Source organism: Caretta caretta, chromosome 4, assembly GCF_965140235.1.
Source record: "Caretta caretta isolate rCarCar2 chromosome 4, rCarCar1.hap1, whole genome shotgun sequence".
In the NCBI taxonomy this organism is placed as follows: Eukaryota; Metazoa; Chordata; order Testudines; family Cheloniidae; genus Caretta; species Caretta caretta.
Window position 1 is genome coordinate 49,435,813 of NC_134209.1, and position 19,629 is coordinate 49,455,441.

Consider the following 19,629-nt stretch of genomic DNA (forward strand, 5'->3'; position numbering starts at 1 on the left):
TAGCCTCTCTGAAAATCAGGACCTGGAGTGTAAAATTGGGCAACCAAAAGTGGTGGACATTTTTTCAAATTTTTGACATACCTGACTTGTCCAAAAGTCAGTGTGGTAGGATCAGGAAAAGAATCCAGACCTGACTCCATTCCGTGCTTTAGCAAGATTCCTCTTTCCTTATTGGAGGTGAATCTATGAATCTTTTGCAGAACTTTGTTAATCCTTCAAATTTCTTATGAAAGAAAATCTGCAATGATTTGATATACCTTGGAGCTAAATGAATATTTGTTAAATAAGTCTCTGAATCCTCCAGTCAGATCAGGGTAAAGGATATTTAAATGTCTCCAAGAACACCATTATAAAAAAGATACATTCACAGTACTTAGGATTTATGGGTGTGGGGTATGCTTTAAAAAAAAAACTGCATGTGTAAATGTTTGTGAAGAAATCTCTTGTGACTGGTTCCAAAATACCTGTGCACATTTATATTTTAGAGTAGAGATGCCACACAGGAAAATATTCCCTTCATCGACTCTACAGCCAAATTTTAAGGACCACGTTAAGAGAGAAACCAAGATCGGCAAGTTAAATGAACAGAGCTCTTCAGAGTGGCTTAATCCAGGTAAACTTGAGACAATCAATATGCCAGTTTACAGTGCTGAGAGCTCAGCCCACCCTTGTAACACTGAACTCTTAGTTGTGTGTGGAAAGAGAATGAAAAACAATGAATTTCTCTCATCTCAGCTGCAGTCTCCTCATACAAGAACTCTTGGATCAAAGTCAGAGCTCGCATCGTTAGTACAACAGAATCTGTTAGAACAGTCCCACACAGAGCTGTCCTTATCTGGTGAATGTGCTGTTCAGTCATTTGGTAGGACTAATAATCTTCAGAGTCCAGAAGTAATTTACCAAAATCTTCCACCTCCTTTACCTCCAAAGAAATATACTCTGAATGTTTTGCTGGGATCAAAAAATGAATCCACAGCTGATTTAAAATTGCCAGAAGTGTTGCAGAGTAACCCTTCAAATTTTGGAAGGCAAACAGCTATTGCTTCAAAAACTGCATCAGAAGGTGCATTTACAAATGAAGAAAGATTTAAAGAAACATTTCAAGGGAATGAGCACACCATTCACAAACTGGATTCTGCACCTAGCTCATCAGTTAATGACTGTCAGACTGTATCTGGCAGTATTTTTAATAAAGGATCTCAGCACACAGGACCAAGTGCTAGCTCTCCTGATGCAAATGATAGTGTATGTCTAACAACCTATTTTTCAGTAGATAGTTGCATGACAGATACATACAGGATGAAATACCATCAGAGACCCAAGCTGTATTTTGCCAACAGTGGTGGCTTCCACAAAGATAAGCATCTACCACCAACTGGACTAGATCTGGGCATTGTATACCATGGTACTCTTGATTCCAGTCATCCCACATCTGAACAGAGATACAAACCTAGCATAGAAGGCATACACTGCAACAGGTAAATTTTCAAATCTATGTCCTCCTTATGCATTTTGCATGGACTTCTCAATGTTTGGTGACAGGTATCCAGAGCTCAAAAGCTTGTCTCTTACCAACAGAAGTTGGTCCAATAAAAGATATTACCTCACCCACTTTGTGTCTCTAATATCCTAGGATGGACACAACTACAACACTGCATACTTAGGTGTCCTGTCAGCCATGCTTTTAAGAGATATGACTGTTTCAATGATTCTGCAAATCTGGGTGAGCAGGGGAAAAGGTGCTAAAGTTTTGGCCCTATGTTCATGGATTTGTCTTTTTCTTTCTTGCCTTAACTATGTTTACCTCCATGTAATGATGCTGAATAAGTTTGTAAGTCTCTTACAAATGGTCCCCTTAAAAGTGTGTGCTTTTAATTAATACCAAGATAGATCAGTCACATACAAGATTAACTTAAAATTGTTCATTTTACTGAAGAACTTAATACACTTGTGGCTTAGTGCCACAGACTGAGAAGGTGTAAATTAACCTGTAATCCTTTAAACTAGCTAGTGATATGCTAATAAGTACAGTACCATACATAGCATGGTACATACAGAACATCTGCTTTATGGAACCATTTTTCCTAATGAGTAACAATGTTCCCTATTTCTTCATCTGACTTCTGTGAAAGTCTAACTTAATTTCCTTTATCCTTAAGTGTCTTTTTTTAATGCAAGTTTACCCAGAGAATTGGATTTTTAGTACTCAGAATGCTGCCTTAATGAGTGATTTTACAAATTGGTCTAGTCTACATGGACAGGAGAAAGGAATTTACAAGGGAATTAGAATTTAATTATCCTAAAACTCCAGTTCCATATTTGTACACTTTTTTACCTAACTGTTTGCTCCTTTAATTTAAATTCTAGTCAGTGTTCCACAAGCAAAGCTGTGATACCTTAACTTATTACTGAAATTTAATTTAGCTATGTAAGCTACAAATTAATATAGTCTGCAATGTGCTGTAGAAACAAATATATTTTAGGATATGAAGTTGTCACATGTACCTATACCAGATTAATTTAAGAAGCAGTACATTTACATTCAAGACCTTAGTCTTCAGGTCAGATTGATTTAGCAGCTGTATGCAAACTCCTCATCCCTACTGTGTACCTACCTGTCTGTCTTTTCCCCTTCCCTATTGAAAATACATCACTATGGTTCACATAAACCTGAGCAAATTTATGGGATCAGTCAGTCAGACTTACTGTTACAGAACTTTTTGTCCCCAGCTAGCAGTCTCCCACTCCAAAACACTTCTAGATTGTATTTTCAATGAATGGCTAAACAAATCTACATCCCCTTTGGATAAGCTTTTAATTGAATCTGCACCCTTTAGGGAGGCTCATAATTCAGCTTCACGGTAATCCATTCATGCTTTGTACCATTTGTTAGCCACTGAAATAACTAATGTAACTTGTAATGAATACTATCAAATCAGGACTGTGTAAAATGAGTAGTTGAAGCTCATGGCTTGCTTAACTGTAATCAGTACCACCCAATTTTAAAAAAGTGTAAAATGCCTTTTAGTTCTGAGCTTAATGCTACATATGTATGTTATACTTTTTCTGTGGTCAGACAGGTTTAAATGTTTTTGTACATTATGTGAATTAGTGCTTCAGCCAAATGGTGACAATCATGTGTATTTTAAGTTATCCAAAATATAAAACAGAAGCTGTGCTTACTTTGCCAATATCCTACCATGAATTCAATCTAAGATTTGTCATTTTTAATATGCTACCATGATATGCTGCAGACTAAATATCTCAAGCCAGCCTCTTTACACTTTTCAATCACCCAGTAGCATTTGAAACAATGAATTCTGGAACTGATATTGTTATATCTAAAGCAAATATATTCAACATGTATAGATATGAATGCAAGTGAAATTGAACCTACTGAAAATCCTTACATTCTGGATAAGACTGGGTGGGGAGAAAGAACTTGATTTAAGAACACTTGGATGTGTGAAAGCATGGAAGATTCCCACCGTTGTTGTTTTTGTTCAAAATAGCTGACATTTTTAACCCATATCAGATAGGTATTACTTAATGTACACAGCTACTTAATTAAAATGTCATCTTTTAAAAACATAGTATTAGAACTTGTCAAGCTTTTCCAGAAATCTTTTATTTGAAATTGCAGTAATTTAACATATGAACAGAACAACACTGAATACTATATAAGAGCAAACTTAATGTTCTTAAATGTGCATAGCAAACATTCATACTTATATACAAAGGAACAAAGTGAATGCCTATAACTAACACAAGTGAATTTGGTTTCTGGAAAGCTAGTGAGCATATTCAAGAATAGCTTCTTAAGTTCTTCTGAAATGCAACAATCTTCATTGAAGTCATTTAGATGAATTAGTCTTTCCTTGAAGCAGTCTTCCCAGGCAAAATCTTTTGTATATGACCTGTTTACCAGATAAGTTTTATGTGCACTATTTTATTGACACCTTCAGTTTTTATATTTACTCTACAGGTCCTATGTTTATTTAATATTTGTTAACTGTGTGATCTGACATTGATTTAGCTAGAGTGCCTATTTATTTTTTTATAAATGTCCTGGTTATAGATTTGTATAAGAACAGACATTTTGTAATGTGTTAATGCATTTAACAGGTATTGTAACTAATATTTTTCAGTCTTTAGAATTTTATTTTCATGCCAAGTTACATTTTTCTGCTTGTTCAGACTATTAGATAAAAATCTAACTACTATGGTGGCTGCTACCTCTAGTCTCTTTATTATTTTAAACAGGTGTTCCAGCATTTTGTTTCACCACTTTTAAATCACCTATCTAATTTGAACAGTGATGATACATCTTCACTGAAACATATTAGCCACGAACAGTGTTTAAAAAAAGAAAGCTTGTGTCAAGGTTCCTTCCCCACTCTGAACTCCAGGGTACAGACCTGGACCTGGGGGGGGGGGGGGGGGGGGGGGAACCTGTATAAAAACCTAAGCTTACTTTTACTAGCTTAGGTTAAAACTTCCCCAAGGTACAAACTATTTTACTCTTTGCCCTTGGACTTTCGCTACTGCTACCAAACGTTTAACCGGTTACTGAGAGAGTTGTTTGGAAATGTCTTTCCCCCCAAAATCCTCCCAACCCTTGCACCCCACTTCCTGAGGAAGGTTTGGTAAAAATCCTCACCAATTTGCATAGGTGACCACAGACCTAAACCATTGGCTCTTAACAATGAAAAAGCATTCAGTTTCTGAAAAGAAGAATTTTAATAGTAAAAAGAATCACCTCCATAAAATCAGGATGGTAAATACCTTACAGGGTAATTAGATTCAAAATATAGAGAATCCCTCAAGTTACAAAAAGACAAAGACAGGAATATTTATTCCTTTCAGCACAGCTTATTTCCTCAGCCATTTAAAGAAATCATAATCTAATGCATATCTAGCTAGATTACTTACTGAGTTCTAAGACTCCATTCCTGTTCTGTCCCCAGCAAAATCATCATCCAGACAGCCCAAGACCCTTTGTTTCTCCCTCCCCCCAGCTTTTGAAAGTATCTTGTCTCCTCATTGGTCATTTTGGTCAGGTGCCAGTGAGGTTACCCTAGCTTCTTAACCCTTTATAGGTGAAAGGGTTTTTCCTCTGGCCAGGAGGGATTTTAAAGGTGTTTACCCTTCCCTTTATATTTGACAGCTTGCTTAACATTGCAGAGCATAAATACTGAAGTTGACCAGATCTCTCATGTTTGAACCATCTGTTTTGCTGGAGGTGCAAAAAAAATGAAGTTTATCTTCTGCTAGTTGCATTCAGGATCTCACCACGTACCAGGCAACCTCCATTCTTCTAAGATTTTTATCAATGGTCCACCTTCTGCCATAAACATAGCCTCTCAAGAAGGTGGAGTACCTATGCCAACAGGAAAAGCCCCCCCAGTGGTGTAGGTGACATCTTTACCAGTGCAGCCCTTTAAATGTAGGAAAGCTTTAAGCAGCCAGGCTTGCCTTTTTACACTCCTTACTTAATTACAATGGGATTCTGATGTCAAAACCTGCATGATCTTCCAGAGGAGATTTAGTGGTTAGCACAGAGGAAGACCCCCTTTAGAAAGGAACAGGACCCTGTGTACTTACAGCACTACAGGTTATTCCTCTAGGAAAGGATAGTGGTTATAATCAACCAGCACAGTAACCAGAGTCATGTTGGGTAATTTAAGAAGACACCAATAAAACCTTACTATTATGGCCATTACCTGTCTCTGGACAGAGCTCCTATAAAAAGCCTTAGAGGGATAGAGCTGCATGGAAGTGCTGCAAAGAGGGAATTGATCTTGCCAGGCCAGAAAAGGAGGTCATACCCAATTAAACAAACAAACAAGGAGTACTTGTAGCACCTTAGAGACTAAACAAATTTAGGCGTAACCTATAAAACCTGAAACCTATAACTAATAAACTAACCCAGGAGAAACCAGGCAACATCTTCCTACACAATTCTATTTCAATCCATCTCTTCTACAGATGGGGCTATTCAGCCAGTCTGAAGTTCCATTTTTTCAATTGATCTTTATTCAAACACTAAACATTATGTAAAAGACATGAGCAATCCATCTTACTGCCATGGAAACTAGAATACCCTCAAACTTTTCAAGTAATTTAACTTGAACAATTTACATTACTTCAACGGCAAACAGGCTATAGATGAACTGGACCCCCTCAAATCAGTACATCCATGAATGGATCAATGTGTATCACTAGCACTCAATGGCTCAACAGTTTTGAGAGTCTCATTTCTCATTGTCCTGTTGCATGCAGTCTTCTTCTTCCAAAGAATGTTTTCATAAATAAGGATCATCATCTTGAATAGAAGCTGCCACTATAAGGAATAGAAAAGGCATGTTACATTTTCAGTGGTATAAGGTCAGTAGGAGGGGAAGGAAGAAAATAAGCATACGTCTACACTTAAAAAAATAGATCAACCTCACTTCATCACTCAAGGCTATGAAAAATTTTGCATCCCTGAGCACCATTGATCAGTAGGTCAACCTAATCTGTTGTGTAGATAGGGTTAGAACTATGGCCTCTTGGAGAGGTGGATTAACTACACAGAGGGAAAAACCCCTTCCCTCGATGTAGGAAGCATCTATACCCATACATTAGGTGCTGTTTTCTTCAATATACTAAAGGGAACATCAGACTTAAATTACCTTTATACCAGGACAGTGCTGTTTGAGCTATAAACTTATCAAAAAGTTTATATCTACTTAAAAAGACTTTATATTTAATACTAATATCTGTTACCAACCAGAGCAGGATCTGTCAATAGTATCACTATTTGAAATTTAAACATCTGAAATTTGCTGTGTTACCAGTGATAGCACTGTGGCTGTTTGACATGTTTGTTATCCTAGATTTTTCCTCCTAATCTCTGCTTGGAAGTTCAAGTTTCAGAGTTAATTTCTGTCACAAATGAAGCACAACAGAAACAGAACTAGAATAGGGAGAAAAAAGTAAATGGGAAAACTGCATGGACAGAACTTTCTTTAAATTCAAAAGCTTTTAGTTCTATTTTTTGGTAGAAAGATTGTTTGTCAGAACGTTGGCTTATTCACCATACTTTATCTAATCAGAGCTCTAGTTGCAGATTTCCACTTTAAGACACCCAACTGATCTTAGTCACCTCCAGTCTTACATGTGCCAGCACTCTGCTCAACACAACAGTTCTCTTTGAGAAAGGGAAGACTGCTTTTAAACCATTGTGCTTCCTTGTACCTTAAGGCTACAGGAGCAGATTAGGCCCTTGGAACAAGTTAGAATAGATTCAGGACTGCTCTAACTTGTACTACTTTTAACAGTTCCCGAAGGAGCATTACCCCAAGCAGGCTGCAAACCACAGCACACTTCACCCACATCTCATTCTGTCCTACCACATTCTAGAAAAAGGGTGGGGAAGGGAAGGTAGCACAGAGCCAGGAATATACCAATGAGATCACAGGCACGAACTTTGGCCCTGTGTGTGCCAGCATTCCTTTTGCAAAGGGAGTAATGTTTTTCTATGCTTGCACATTTGGATGCCATTTGAAAAAGCCCTCCAAGGTGTATAAAATACTGCAATTATCATTCACAGAGATGCAAGATGTGACAGGACCTTTTTAGTCAGCAACACTGTTAAATAAGGCTTATTTGTCATTTCCCATCCACAGAAATGGAGACAGAACTGACATTTCTGATCTGAACTTATACCTTCTAATGCAAGATGCAAGCCATGATCAGAAGCTCTGTACTCATTTTGGATATCTTGGGCTTATGCATTGCTACATGATTCCTAAACCTAAAATAGAAATATTCAAGCAAGACACAACCACTCAGAAAAAGTATATTAGCAACGGACAGCTTTACTGTTAGTGATATTCATTATAGTGCCATTACTGATACCTAATGGGAAGTTAACTTCTGCACTTACCCTTTATTGACAAAGCCACAGATATAAAGATGCTTTGTAGTTTAGCTAAGCATCCTGTCGCAGATATACACAGTCAAGTCTGGAAATCTCATGAGTAATTGGTGGAAACTGCAAGGTGTTTTATTTGGAAAGAAGGGATGGATGATCATGGGTATATGTACATACACACACAACCAAAAATCTATGTTAGAAGAACATAAAGGTTGAAAAGTCAAGCAGTCTAGTTAGGAAATGCCAGAATTAAGACAACTTTAATTCAGAACCCTTGTGCCTATGAATCGTATTTCTTCCCCCTGAATTCCTGGTTCATTCAGTGCACAGGATGGACAGTGCTCACTTAATGAGCAACTATTTAATATTACATTCCCATTGTTCAGTGTGCAGCCCTATGCCTTATTTCCTGCACCTTAATCAAACCCTCCTCATGGGCTTTTCTTTGGCACTCCTTACAACTGGGCGGGCATTCTGGCATTTCCTAACTAGCTTGACTTTACATCCTCAATAATACTCTTAATATAGAGTGTGTCATTTCCAAGATCTTATTTAAAAAAGCAAACAAAAATTACAGTTTCGCATCACGTGGCTTCACACTGACACTCAAATGGGTCATCAACAGGGTTGGGACATTTAGATTCACAGCACAGACCTCCGTCACTTGAGCTAACAGAGTAACTGACAGACTGTCATCCTCTACTTTTAAAAGCAACAGACTTTCCATAGACGCTGACAGCAGAAGAATGGTGACTCCACTGCAGATTTTGGAGGGGAGTGTGATCTAGTAAGCACAGACCTTTCCTTCCTTCCCTCTCATACCCAAGCTTGACCCCTTCCTGCCCTGTTCCCCTCCAGCCTCTCAACCCTAGTCCCACCTGTTCCCCACCCTGGTTCTTAGTCCCATTCCCTTCACTTAGGCCCAGTCACCACTGCTCACGCCTCTCACGTCCAGCGACTCAATTTGACACTCCCACCAAATCCTAGCCTATGTTCCCTAATCCATCCCCCACTGGCTCCTACCCCCGCAATTCTGGCTCATGTTCCCAAATCAGGTAGCACCCAGCTATCCGGGCACAGCGGGAGGGCACTGAGAGCCCCACAAAGAGGCAGTCTCCCAGCTCTCGGTTCTGGTGTCTGGACCCGGACCCAGACCCACAACAGCGCGAGGCAGCCCAAAACTACAAGTGCAAGGAAACTCCTGTTCGGCACCAGGGTGTGGCATGCTCAGAACCTTCCCCGTCCTAAGCTGCTAACAAGCCCCTGCTGAGCGCGTACAAACTGCAGCGTTTCAGAAGTTTACAAGGCGGGTGAATTTTTACAGGAACAGCAAAAGGCAGATCCAGACACCAGGCTGCCCCGTGCTAACGTTTAAGTCCCTGCTCCAAAGCATGGCCACACCTGGGCTGCTCCAAGAACGAGCAGCCAGGACGTTCTCTAACCTGGGCAAAGCAGTCTACGGGCCCCTCGCCCAACTTACACGCGACGGCCAAGAGCGCGGGGCAACACCCCGGCCGGGCCGGGCCGGGCCGGGCCGAGCCGGGCCCTGCTTCCCACACGTAAACGAAGCCCCTTGAACAATAACCACCCGGGGCTGCCCAGAAGAGCAGGGCTGCGCAGGAGGCGGGGGGTGCAGCGGAGAGCCGGGGGGGGCGGGGGTTACCGCAAGACACAGACTGGGGAGCCGGGGGGGGCCCGGGGCCGGTGAGAAGAGCAGGGCCAGGGGGAAGAGCAGGGCCGGGTCTCGCTCACCCGCGGGCTCAGGGCAGCAGATAGACGACGACGAGCAGCGCCAGGTCGAAGAGGACGAAGAGCCACACGTCGAGCCAGTAGGACTGTCCGGAGAGCGACAGGAGGCGGCTGCAGTCGCCATTCGCCGCGGTCCGCTCCGGCTCCGCGGCCTCCATCGCTCCCCGTCCGCAGTCGCTCCGCCTTCCGCCTCCCAGAGCGGGGCGGTGGGCGTGGCCCCATCGCTCATGCGCACCTGTTCGCTCCGGGGCAGGGGCGGCTCTTTGCACCAATGAAAGCAGCCGGCGGCCGCCTGCGGGGCTGGTCACGTGACAGCGCTACAGCTGGGCCGGGGGGCGGAGGCGAGTTGCCTCCGCATGTGACTTACGCAACGTATCTGCCCAGCCGGCTGCGCTCGCGGCCGGAACTGCCAGCGCCGTGGCCGGGGGAGGGGCGCTGGAGGCAGCCGGTGCGTCAGAGCTCCCCCTCGCGCGCCCTGCCGCGCCCCGGTGTAGGGGCGAAGTACACGAAGAAAGAACGCTAGAGGCAGGTCTCAGAGTAGCCGCCCTGTTAGTCTGTGTTTGCAAAAAGAAAAGGAGGACTTGTGGCACCTTAGAGACTGACCAATTTATTTGAGCATAAGCTTTTGTGAGCTACAGCTCACTTCATGGGATGCATTCAGTGAAAAATACAGTGGGGATTTATAGACCTAGAAAGAAAAGGAGTTTGCTTAGGGCACCTTGGAGACTAACACATTTATTTCAGCATAAACAGGGAAAGATTAAGAATGAGCTCTCAATTAAAACCTGACTTTGTATACATAGAGAACATGAAAGAATGGATGTTACCGTACACACTGTAACGAGTGGTCAGGTGAGGTGAGCTATTACCAGCAGGAGTGGGTGGAGGGGGAACTGTTGTAGTGATAATCAAGGTGGGCCCTTTCCAGCAGTTGACAAGAACGTCTGAGGAACTGGGGGGAGAAATAAACAGGGAGAAATAGTTTTACTTTGTGTAATGACCCATCCACTCCCAGTCTTTATTCAAGCCTAAATTAATTGTATCCAGTTTGCAAATTAATTCCAATTCAGCAGTCTCTTGGAGGAGTCTGTTTTTGAAGTTTTTTTGTTGAAAAATTGCCACTTATGGGGCAAGTGATGCTGCTTTTCCACTATTTTAGCCCATGCATAGCGGCGGAAGCACTCTATGTAGAAGTCCAGTCTGTTGTTTCAACCTTCAGGAGGAGTCTACCCAGAATCCTTCTTTTTGTAGTTTTGGTAGGAAGGTCTCTGTGGGTTAGTATGTTGTTCAGAGGTGTGTTGGAAATATTCCTTGAGGTGAAGACATCAAAAATAGGATTCTAGGTCACCACAGAACTGTATCATGTTCGTGGGGGTGGAGGGGCAGAAGGAGAGGCTCCGAGATAGCCCAGCAGAAGAATCTGTCGTAAGAGTATAGTTGGATAGATTAACAATATTGCTGGGTGGGTTAAGGGAACCACTGTTGTGGCCCCTTGTGGCAAAGTAGACAGTCTCTACGTAAAAGAATAAATGGACACAAATCGGACGTCAAGAATTGTAACATTCAAAAACCAGTCAGAGATCACTTCAATCTCTTTGGTCACTCGACTACAGACCTAAAAGTGGCAATTCTTCAACAAAAAAAACTTCAAAAACAGACTCCAACAAGAGACTGCTGAATTGGAATTAATTTGCAAACTGGATACAATTAACTTAGGCTTGAATAAAGACTGGGAGTGGATGGGTCATTACACAAAGTAAAACTATTTCTCCATGTTTATTGCTCCCCCACCACCACTGTTCCTCACACGTTCTTGTCAACTCCTGGAAATGGCCCTCCTTGATTATCACGACAAAAGGTCCCTCCCTGCCCCCCCGGCTCTCCTGCTGGTAATAGCTCACCGTAAGTGATCATCACTCTCGTTACAGTGTGTATGGTAACACCCATTGTTTCATGTTCTCTGTGTATATAAATCTCCCCACTGTATTTTCCACTGAATGCATCTGATGAAGCGAGCTGTAGCTCACAAAAGCTTATGCTCAAATAAATTTGTTAGTCTCTAAGGTGCCACAAGTACTCCTTTTCTTTTTGCTATAGACAGGGTAAGTCAAACTCCTACACGAGCTTCCGAAAACGTCCACCCAAACAGAAACCCACAGGGCATAATGCATCCACTAGCAAGTTCTCCTATAGGAGCATGTGATTTCACAGTTGCCCGTTATGGTTGATTTTGCATGTCCCTCTGGCCACTGCCACACAGGCGAGTTGACTAGGTGGATCACAGCTGTTATCTGATAGACACATTATGTTTCTATCATTTTTAAAATAAATTACTGCCTAAAATATGTAACATCGGTGAACCATTCCTTCTTCTGTTCCATCCATCCCAGCCTTCCAAAGGTGGCTTTAAGAACAAGGATTCCCGGCCCGTGCTTAGTTCCCATTTACACTAAATGGAAACGGTTAGCCCAAAATGTTTTTAAACATGATTTAGTTTTGTTCTAGTCTAGCCCAGGAAACTGTACAAGCACCTTTCTGGGAAGAGCCATATTATAAACAGTTGTGGCTAACAGTTTTCCTCTATCATAAATGGAACTCTAGAGAAACAAACTTGCATAATATTTCAACTATCATACACATGTTTGTATCAACAGAGGTTCATGGAATCTGAGATGGTTTCCAATTGTCCTCATGTGGCTGAAACTCTGTGGGTCTTCAACACCATGAAGAAACCATTAGATATCTACACCTCTCCAATAAGACTACTACTCAAACTATTTGATGGCTGTAATCCAACCTGTTCTACTATATGGAAATGAAGTCGGGTTCAGTTTAAAACTAGACATAAACCCTGGTTGTCACCTAGCAAACTACCCCACCACAGTGAAATATCCAAGCCTGAGGTACACTCTCACTAGATATAGACTCAGTGACCACAGATTAGAGGTTGTAAAGAGGCAGAGATGAAGCACAATAAACCCAGAGAGGAGAGCCTATGCAGCCAATGCAAGAGAGGAATTCTGAGATAAAGAAATACTTTCTACTAGAATGAAAAAGAGAATATATTCAAAAGGTCAGGCATCAGAAGACTTCTAACCAAAAAGTGATAAAGAAAAATGGTGCCTGATCTTCAAAGAAAGGAGCAAGAGATGGCAGAAATGGCATCATGCTGTTTAGCAACCTGCCACCGGATTAGGAATTAGTATTGTTCTAACTCTAAAGAGTTAAGGTAACTCAGATTTACCAGAGACAGAAGGCTCAAAGTGACCTTCCCCAAATTGTGCTGAAAGCCTTTCAGAGAAATGCGCCAATAAATTTCTGAATAGTAATACTGGAACCCTCAGCAGAGAGAACTCTCAGCAATGGACCTGGAAGGCAGGTTAAATCAGTTTTGGCAGAGGCTTATAGGTGGTGTTGCTTTTTTGGGGCAAGCAGTTAGTCAATATTGGAGCCTTAATGGTTGCTTCCACTGGGAGGAGAAATTGGCTACATCAGTAAGAACATAAGAACAGCCATACTGGGTCAGGCCAAAGGTCCATCCAGCCCAGTATCCTGTCTACAGACCGTGGCCAATGCCAGGTGCCCCAGAGGGAGTGAACCTAATAGGTAATGATCAAGTGATCTCTCTCCTGCCATCCATCTCCACCCTCTGACAAACAGAGGCTAGGCACACCATTCCTTACCCATCCTGGCTAATAGCCATTAATGGACTTAAACAAAAACTAGATAAATTCATGGAGGTTAAATCCTGTTATAGTCCTAGCCTTCACAACCTCCTCAGGCAAGGAGTTCCACAGGTTGATTGTACACCTAGTGAAGAAGAACTTCCTTTTATTTGTTTTAAACCTGCTGCCCCTTAATTTCATTTGGTGGCCCCTAGTTCTTATATTATGGGAACAAGTAAATAACTTTTCCTTATTCACTTTCTCCACACCACTCATGATTTTATATACCTCTATCATATCCCCCCTTAGTCTCCTCTTTTCCAAGCTGAAAAGTCCTAGCCTTTAATCTCTCCTCATATGGGACCCGTTTCAAACCCCTAATCATTTTAGTTGCCCTTCTCTGAACCTTTTCTAATCCCAGTATATCTTTTTTGAGATGACGAGACCACATCTGTACGCATTATTCAAGATGTGGGCATACCATGGGTTTATATGAGGGCAATAAGATATTCGCCATCTTATTCTCTATGCCTTTTTTAATTATTCCTAACATCCCGTTTGCTTTTTTGACTGCCGCTGTACACTGTGTGGACGTCTTCAGAGAACTATCCACGATGACTCCAAGATCTCTCTCCTGATTAGTTTTAGCTAAATTAGCCCCCATCATATTGTATGTATAGTTCGGGTTATTTTTTCCAATGTGCATTACTTTACATTTATCCACATGAAATTTCAGTTGCCATTTTGTTGCCCAATCACTTAGTTTTGTGAGATCTTTCTGAAGTTCTTCACAGTCTGCTTTGGTCTTAACTATCTTGAGCAGTTTAGTATCATCTGCAAACTTTGCCCCTTCACTGTTTACCCCTTTCTCCAGATCCTATTTAACTTATTCATAAATGATTGGTGCTAGGACTGACTCTTGGGGAACACCACTACTTACCCCTCTGCATTTTGAAAATTTACAATTTATTCCTACGCTTTGTTCCCTGTCTTTTAACCAGTTCTCAATCCATAAAAGGATCTTCCTTCTTATCCCATGACAACTTAATTTATGTAAGAACCTTTGGTGAGGGACCTTGTCAAAGGCTTTCTGGAAATTTAAGTACACTATGTCCACTGGATCCCCCTTGTCCACATGTTTGTTGGTTATGGGGCAACTCTGACATCATAATGAAAAAGGCTGACAAAGGAAGTGCTGTCGTCATCATGAATAGGTCGGAATATGAACAAGAGGCTGCTAGGCAGCTCTCTAACACCACTTTCTACAAGCCATTACCCTCTGATCCCACTGAGGGTTACCAAAAGAAAACTACACCATCTGCTCAAGAAACTCCCTGAAAAAGCATAAGAACAAATCTGTACAGACCCACCCCTAGAATACCCCTGGTCGGGGTTCTATCTGCTACTCAAGATCCATAAACCTGGAAATCCTGGATGCCCCATCATCTCAGGCATTGGCACCCTGACAGCAGGATTGTCTGGTTATGTAGACTCCCTCCTCAGACCCTAGGCTACCAGCACTCCCAGCTATCTTCGAGACACCACTGACTTCCTGAGGAAACTACAATCCATCGGTGATCTTCCTGAAAACACCATCCTAGCCACTATGGATGTAGAAGCCCTCTACACCAACATTCCACACAAAGATGGACTACAAGCCGTCAGGAACAGTATCCCCGATAATGTCACGGCAAACCTGGTGGTTGACCTTTGTGACTTTGTCCTCATCCATAACTATTTCACATTTGGGGACAATGTATATCTTCAAATCAGCGGCACTGCTATGGGTACCCGCATGGCCGCACAGTATGCCAACATTTTTATGACAGGTTTCAGAGGAACAGCCGTGTTAGTCTGTATTCGCAAAAAGAAAAGGAGTACTTGTGGCACCTTAGAGACTAACCAATTTATTTGAGCATGAGCTTTCGTGAGCCACAGCTCACTTCATCTGATGAAGACAGCCCCCCAACCTGAAGCTAATACTCACCAGCAACCACATACCACACAAAACCACTAACCCAGGAACCTATCCTTGCAACAAAGCCCGTTGCCAACTGTGATCACATATCTATTCAGCGGACACCATCATAGGGCCTAATCACATCAGCCACGCTATCAGAGGCTCGTTCACCTGCACATCTACCAATGTGATATATGTCATCATGTGCCAGAAATGCCCCTCTTGCATGTACATTGGCCAAAATGGACACAGTCTCTACGTAAAAGAATAAATGGACACAAATCAGACGTTAAGAATTATAACATTCAAAAACCAGTTGGAGAACACTTCAATCTCTTTGGTCACTCGATTACAGACCTAAAAGTGGCAATTCTTCAACAAAAAAACTTCAAAAACAGACTCCATCGAGAGACTGTGAATTGGAATTAATTTGCAAACTGGACACCATTAACTTAAGCTTGAATAAAGACTGGGAATGGATGGGTCATTACACAAAGTAAAACGATTTCTCCATGTTTGTTGCCCCCCTCACTGTTCCTCAGATGTTCTTGTCAACTGCTGGAAATGGCCCACCTTGATTGTCACTACAAAAGGTTCTCCCCCACCCGCACCCCCGCTGGTAATAGCTCATCTTACCTGATCACTCTTTTTACAGTCTGTATGGTAACAGTGTTTCATGTTCTCTGTGTATATAAAATCTCCCCACTGTATTTACTACTGCATGCATCTGATGAAGTGAGCTGTAGCTCATGAAAGCTTATGCTCAAATAAATTTGTTAGTCTAAGGTGCCACAAGTCCTCCTTTTCTTTTTGTATCTCGATCGTCCAGGGCCCCACTGTTTGTTTAGCATGCTTCCTGCTTCTGATGTACTTAAAAAACATTTTGTTATTACCTTTTGAGTTTTTGGCTAGCTGTTCTTCAAACTCCTTTTTGGCTTTTCTTATTACATTTTGACACTTAATGTAGTGTTTATGCTCCTTTCTATTTACCTCACTAGGATTTGACTTCCACTTTTTAAAGGATACCTTTTTATCTCTTTCACTGCTTCTTTTACATGGTTATTAAGTCACGGTGGCTCTTTTTTAGTTCTTTTACTGTGTTTTTTTAATTTGGGGTATACATTTAAGTTGGGTCTCTATTATGGTGTCTTTGAAAAGTGTCCATGCAGCTGGCAGGATTTCACTCTAGTCACTGTACCTTTTAATTTCTGTTTAATTTCAGTCAGGTATTTCTTAAGTGCAAATCCATCTATTTACAAGGAATGTACACAAAAGTCCGTTTCCCTGAACACACTAGAAAACACCACAACAACAACAAGCAGTTTCCTCACTCAGTTTGCAAGTCTGCCCCTCCAGTCATTTCTGTGCCCCATGGAGCTCTGTCTCTGTTCTTTCTCAGAGCTGTGCTCACAACTGCTTCTCTCGCTTCCACTGGCTTTCTCCTTTAACACACACACAGCTTGCCAAAACAAAACCCTAGCCCCTGTGTCTGCAAGCAGGGAACTTTGGAGCCCACAGGGCTGGCTTCTCTTCAGGCCTTTCCCTGTGACTTGTCACATTAGGTGGTGGCTTGTACAGTTTCCAGCTATCTTACTACCTAAAGCCACTTAATTAGTCCTTAAAACACCCGAGTGACAAGTTTTGCTGGCATAAGTGCTCATGTGCACAGCACTATGTCACTTATTGAGCTGGTTTTATTATGTCAACGGGAGAGCTCTCTGCTATCAGCATAACACGGCTACATGAGCTCTCATACAGATATCCCACTGTAAGCTTGTAAGTGTAGACATGGCCTTAATAAAATTCCAGTTAAGTATGTGGAATTAATTAAGTAAAATGTGTTCTTAACAAACTGCAGTATCAACATGAGTAACTAAAAATTAATCTGTAGATCTACATACATAGTCTAGTTGTGGATAACACCTTTCCTGAGGTAAATCATTTTCTGAATGGGTTTTGAAATTATGGCACTCTGCTTTATTCTGCATAGCACTCCAGAACGAAACAAAGTTTCTTAGCACAACAGCTGATGTTACTTATTCTTTTGAAATTATTATTTCATGTATTGGCTTAAGTGTGTGATCAGGTTGTCCATGGCTTACAAAGGGCATAAACACCTTTCTGTGCTAATGGGGAGTCTGATTTAGAGACTGCTAGAGATTTGGGTTTTTGAAGCTGAAGGATGTGCGGTTTTTATTTGACACCACGAACATATAGCTGATGAGCAGTCCGATGGACATGCTTTACTAGAGGTGTTACATAGTCTCCAGTGAGTATTTATGATAATACCTCATATTTTGTGTCACTTACCTGAGGATTTCATGTATAAATCCACTGATACACAGTCTCCTTTCTCTGGTATTCAGTAGCAATAAAGTAGTGTCCCTAGCAATCACACCTTCACATGACAACACTTGTAGAAACACATTCCAAACAAACAAGTCAAAACAGATCCTGTAGCCTAGTGGTAGCCATGTGTCAGATACTTATGTTACAGTGCTGGGTGTGGTACAGATGCCGAAGATCAGTAGGAGAGCTCTGTGTAGCTCAGAAGTTAGTCTCTTTCACAGACAGCAGTTGGTCCAATAAAAGATATTACCTCACCTCCCTTGGGTTTCTAGATCAGTAGACTATGTGGGTTGGAGTTCTATTGCTTTTCTCCCACTTCCTTAGCCAGAAAGATCTAGGGTTGCAGAGGCAGCATGCTTAATTCAAGGGGAAAGGAAAAGGCATATCATGAGACTCAATATTTCTCTTAGTCAATGAAGTGTGCGTTTATGGGCTCAAAAAACATTTCGTTTGAATCCTTGAAAATTTGGAAGCCGCCTCATCCGTTTTGTCCTTTATAGTATAGTAGTAATATTGACAGCATGCCATGCATCACAGGTTCAGTTCCGCAACATGTTTTTTGTTATTAGGATTCCAATCCTGAAATTGGTAGGTAGGCCCCCATACCTGCATGGAGCCCCGTTGAAGTTAATAGGGTTCATACAGGCACAGGGGTCAATCTACTCACCTGAAGCTCATTGCAAGGTCAAGTCTTTAATTCTTTACCCATTCTCTCATTTTTCTTTAAAGGCCATTATCTTTCCCCAATGAGCATACAAAGTTCCATCACATTCAGTTTTGGTCTTGTAGTTGGATTTGAACCAGGGGTGAAAGTTATTTACTTCTACTTACATTCAGTATCCAGCCTTACACATCTTTATTCATGTGATTAGTCCCATTTAAGTTAACATTGCCATCTTCATAATGTATGCTAGCTCCAGAAATATGTTATTGTCTGATGGGTCTGTCCACCAGCTTGGGGACAAAACAGTCAGCCAAGCCCAACTCTGTGTTAGCCTTCTACAGAGACTCTTATTCCTCTGCCACACAAATGTAAGAAATATGAAAAAGTAACAAAAGTGATAGTCCTGACCTGGTCCTTCACTCCCTAGTTGCTTAAGTTTTACAGTTCTTCTTTAGCCTCAGAGCAGACTAACCCTCTGTTACTACTTAGAAAAATTCTCTTTCTCATTCTCTGTTGGAGAGCTGGGATCTCATTTATATCTTCCAGCTGGGAATCAGAGCCAATCACTAGCTGCTGCTTAGCTGGATCAGCTGATTTCCAACACCTATCTGCTGGGGCTTTGTGATGGGTTGGATCACGGAAACCCCCATGGGGCTGCCAACTGATGTGCCAAGACTACTTCTGCCTCTGCTAGCTTGGGACTCCAGAGCCCTGCCTGGCTGTGCCAGACATGCTTGCTGGCCACAAACACAGACCCAGATCTGAAGCACGTCCCACAAACTGCAAACTAAACTGAAAGCAGCATAAGAAGTGTTCCCCTCTCTAACACTCAGATGCCCAACTCCCAGTGGGGTCAAAACTCCAAATAAATCCAGTTTACCCTATATAAAGCTTATACAGGGTAAACTCAAATTGTTCACCCTTATAACACTGATAGAGAGATATACACAGCTGTTCCCCCTCCCAGTATTAATACATACTCTGGGTTAAATAATAAGTAAAAAGTGATTTTATTAAATAAAGTAAGTAGGATTTAATGGTTCCAAATAGTAACAGAACAAAGTGAATTACCAAGCAAAATAAAATAGAACACTCAAGTCTATGCCTAATACAGTAAGAAAACCGAATACAGATAAAACCTTACCCTCAGAAGAGTTCCAGTAAGCTTCCTTATACAGACTAATCTCCTTCTAGTCTGGGTCCAGGAATCATTCACACCCCCTGTGGTTACAGTCCTTTGTTCCAGTTTCTTTCAGGTATCCTTTGGGGTGGAGAGGCTATCTCTTGAGCCAGCTGAAGACAAAATAGAGTGGTCTCCCAG

General features: G+C 41.7%; 1 protein-coding gene and 1 long non-coding RNA gene across 2 annotated transcripts in view; one reads left to right on the top strand and one right to left on the bottom strand.

Annotated features, from left to right (window-relative positions):
- Nucleotides 1-1,607, top strand: part of USP53 (ubiquitin specific peptidase 53) — a 59,945-nt gene extending 58,338 nt beyond the window's left edge. The window contains exon 16 of the mRNA XM_048847134.2: nt 486-1,607. Within this exon, the coding sequence (XP_048703091.1) occupies nt 486-1,482 (997 nt within the window). The 3' untranslated portion in view covers nt 1,483-1,607. The remainder of the gene's footprint in view (nt 1-485) is intronic.
- Nucleotides 1,608-3,603: 1,996 nt separating this feature from the next.
- On the bottom strand, nt 3,604-9,896 carry LOC142071858 (uncharacterized). The gene is made up of 3 exons (XR_012668072.1): nt 9,674-9,896; nt 7,931-8,038; nt 3,604-6,343 (listed from the first exon to the last, which is right to left on the bottom strand). It is a non-coding gene; the product is annotated as an uncharacterized LOC142071858 (long non-coding RNA).
- Between the last annotated feature and the right edge of the window lie 9,733 nt (nt 9,897-19,629).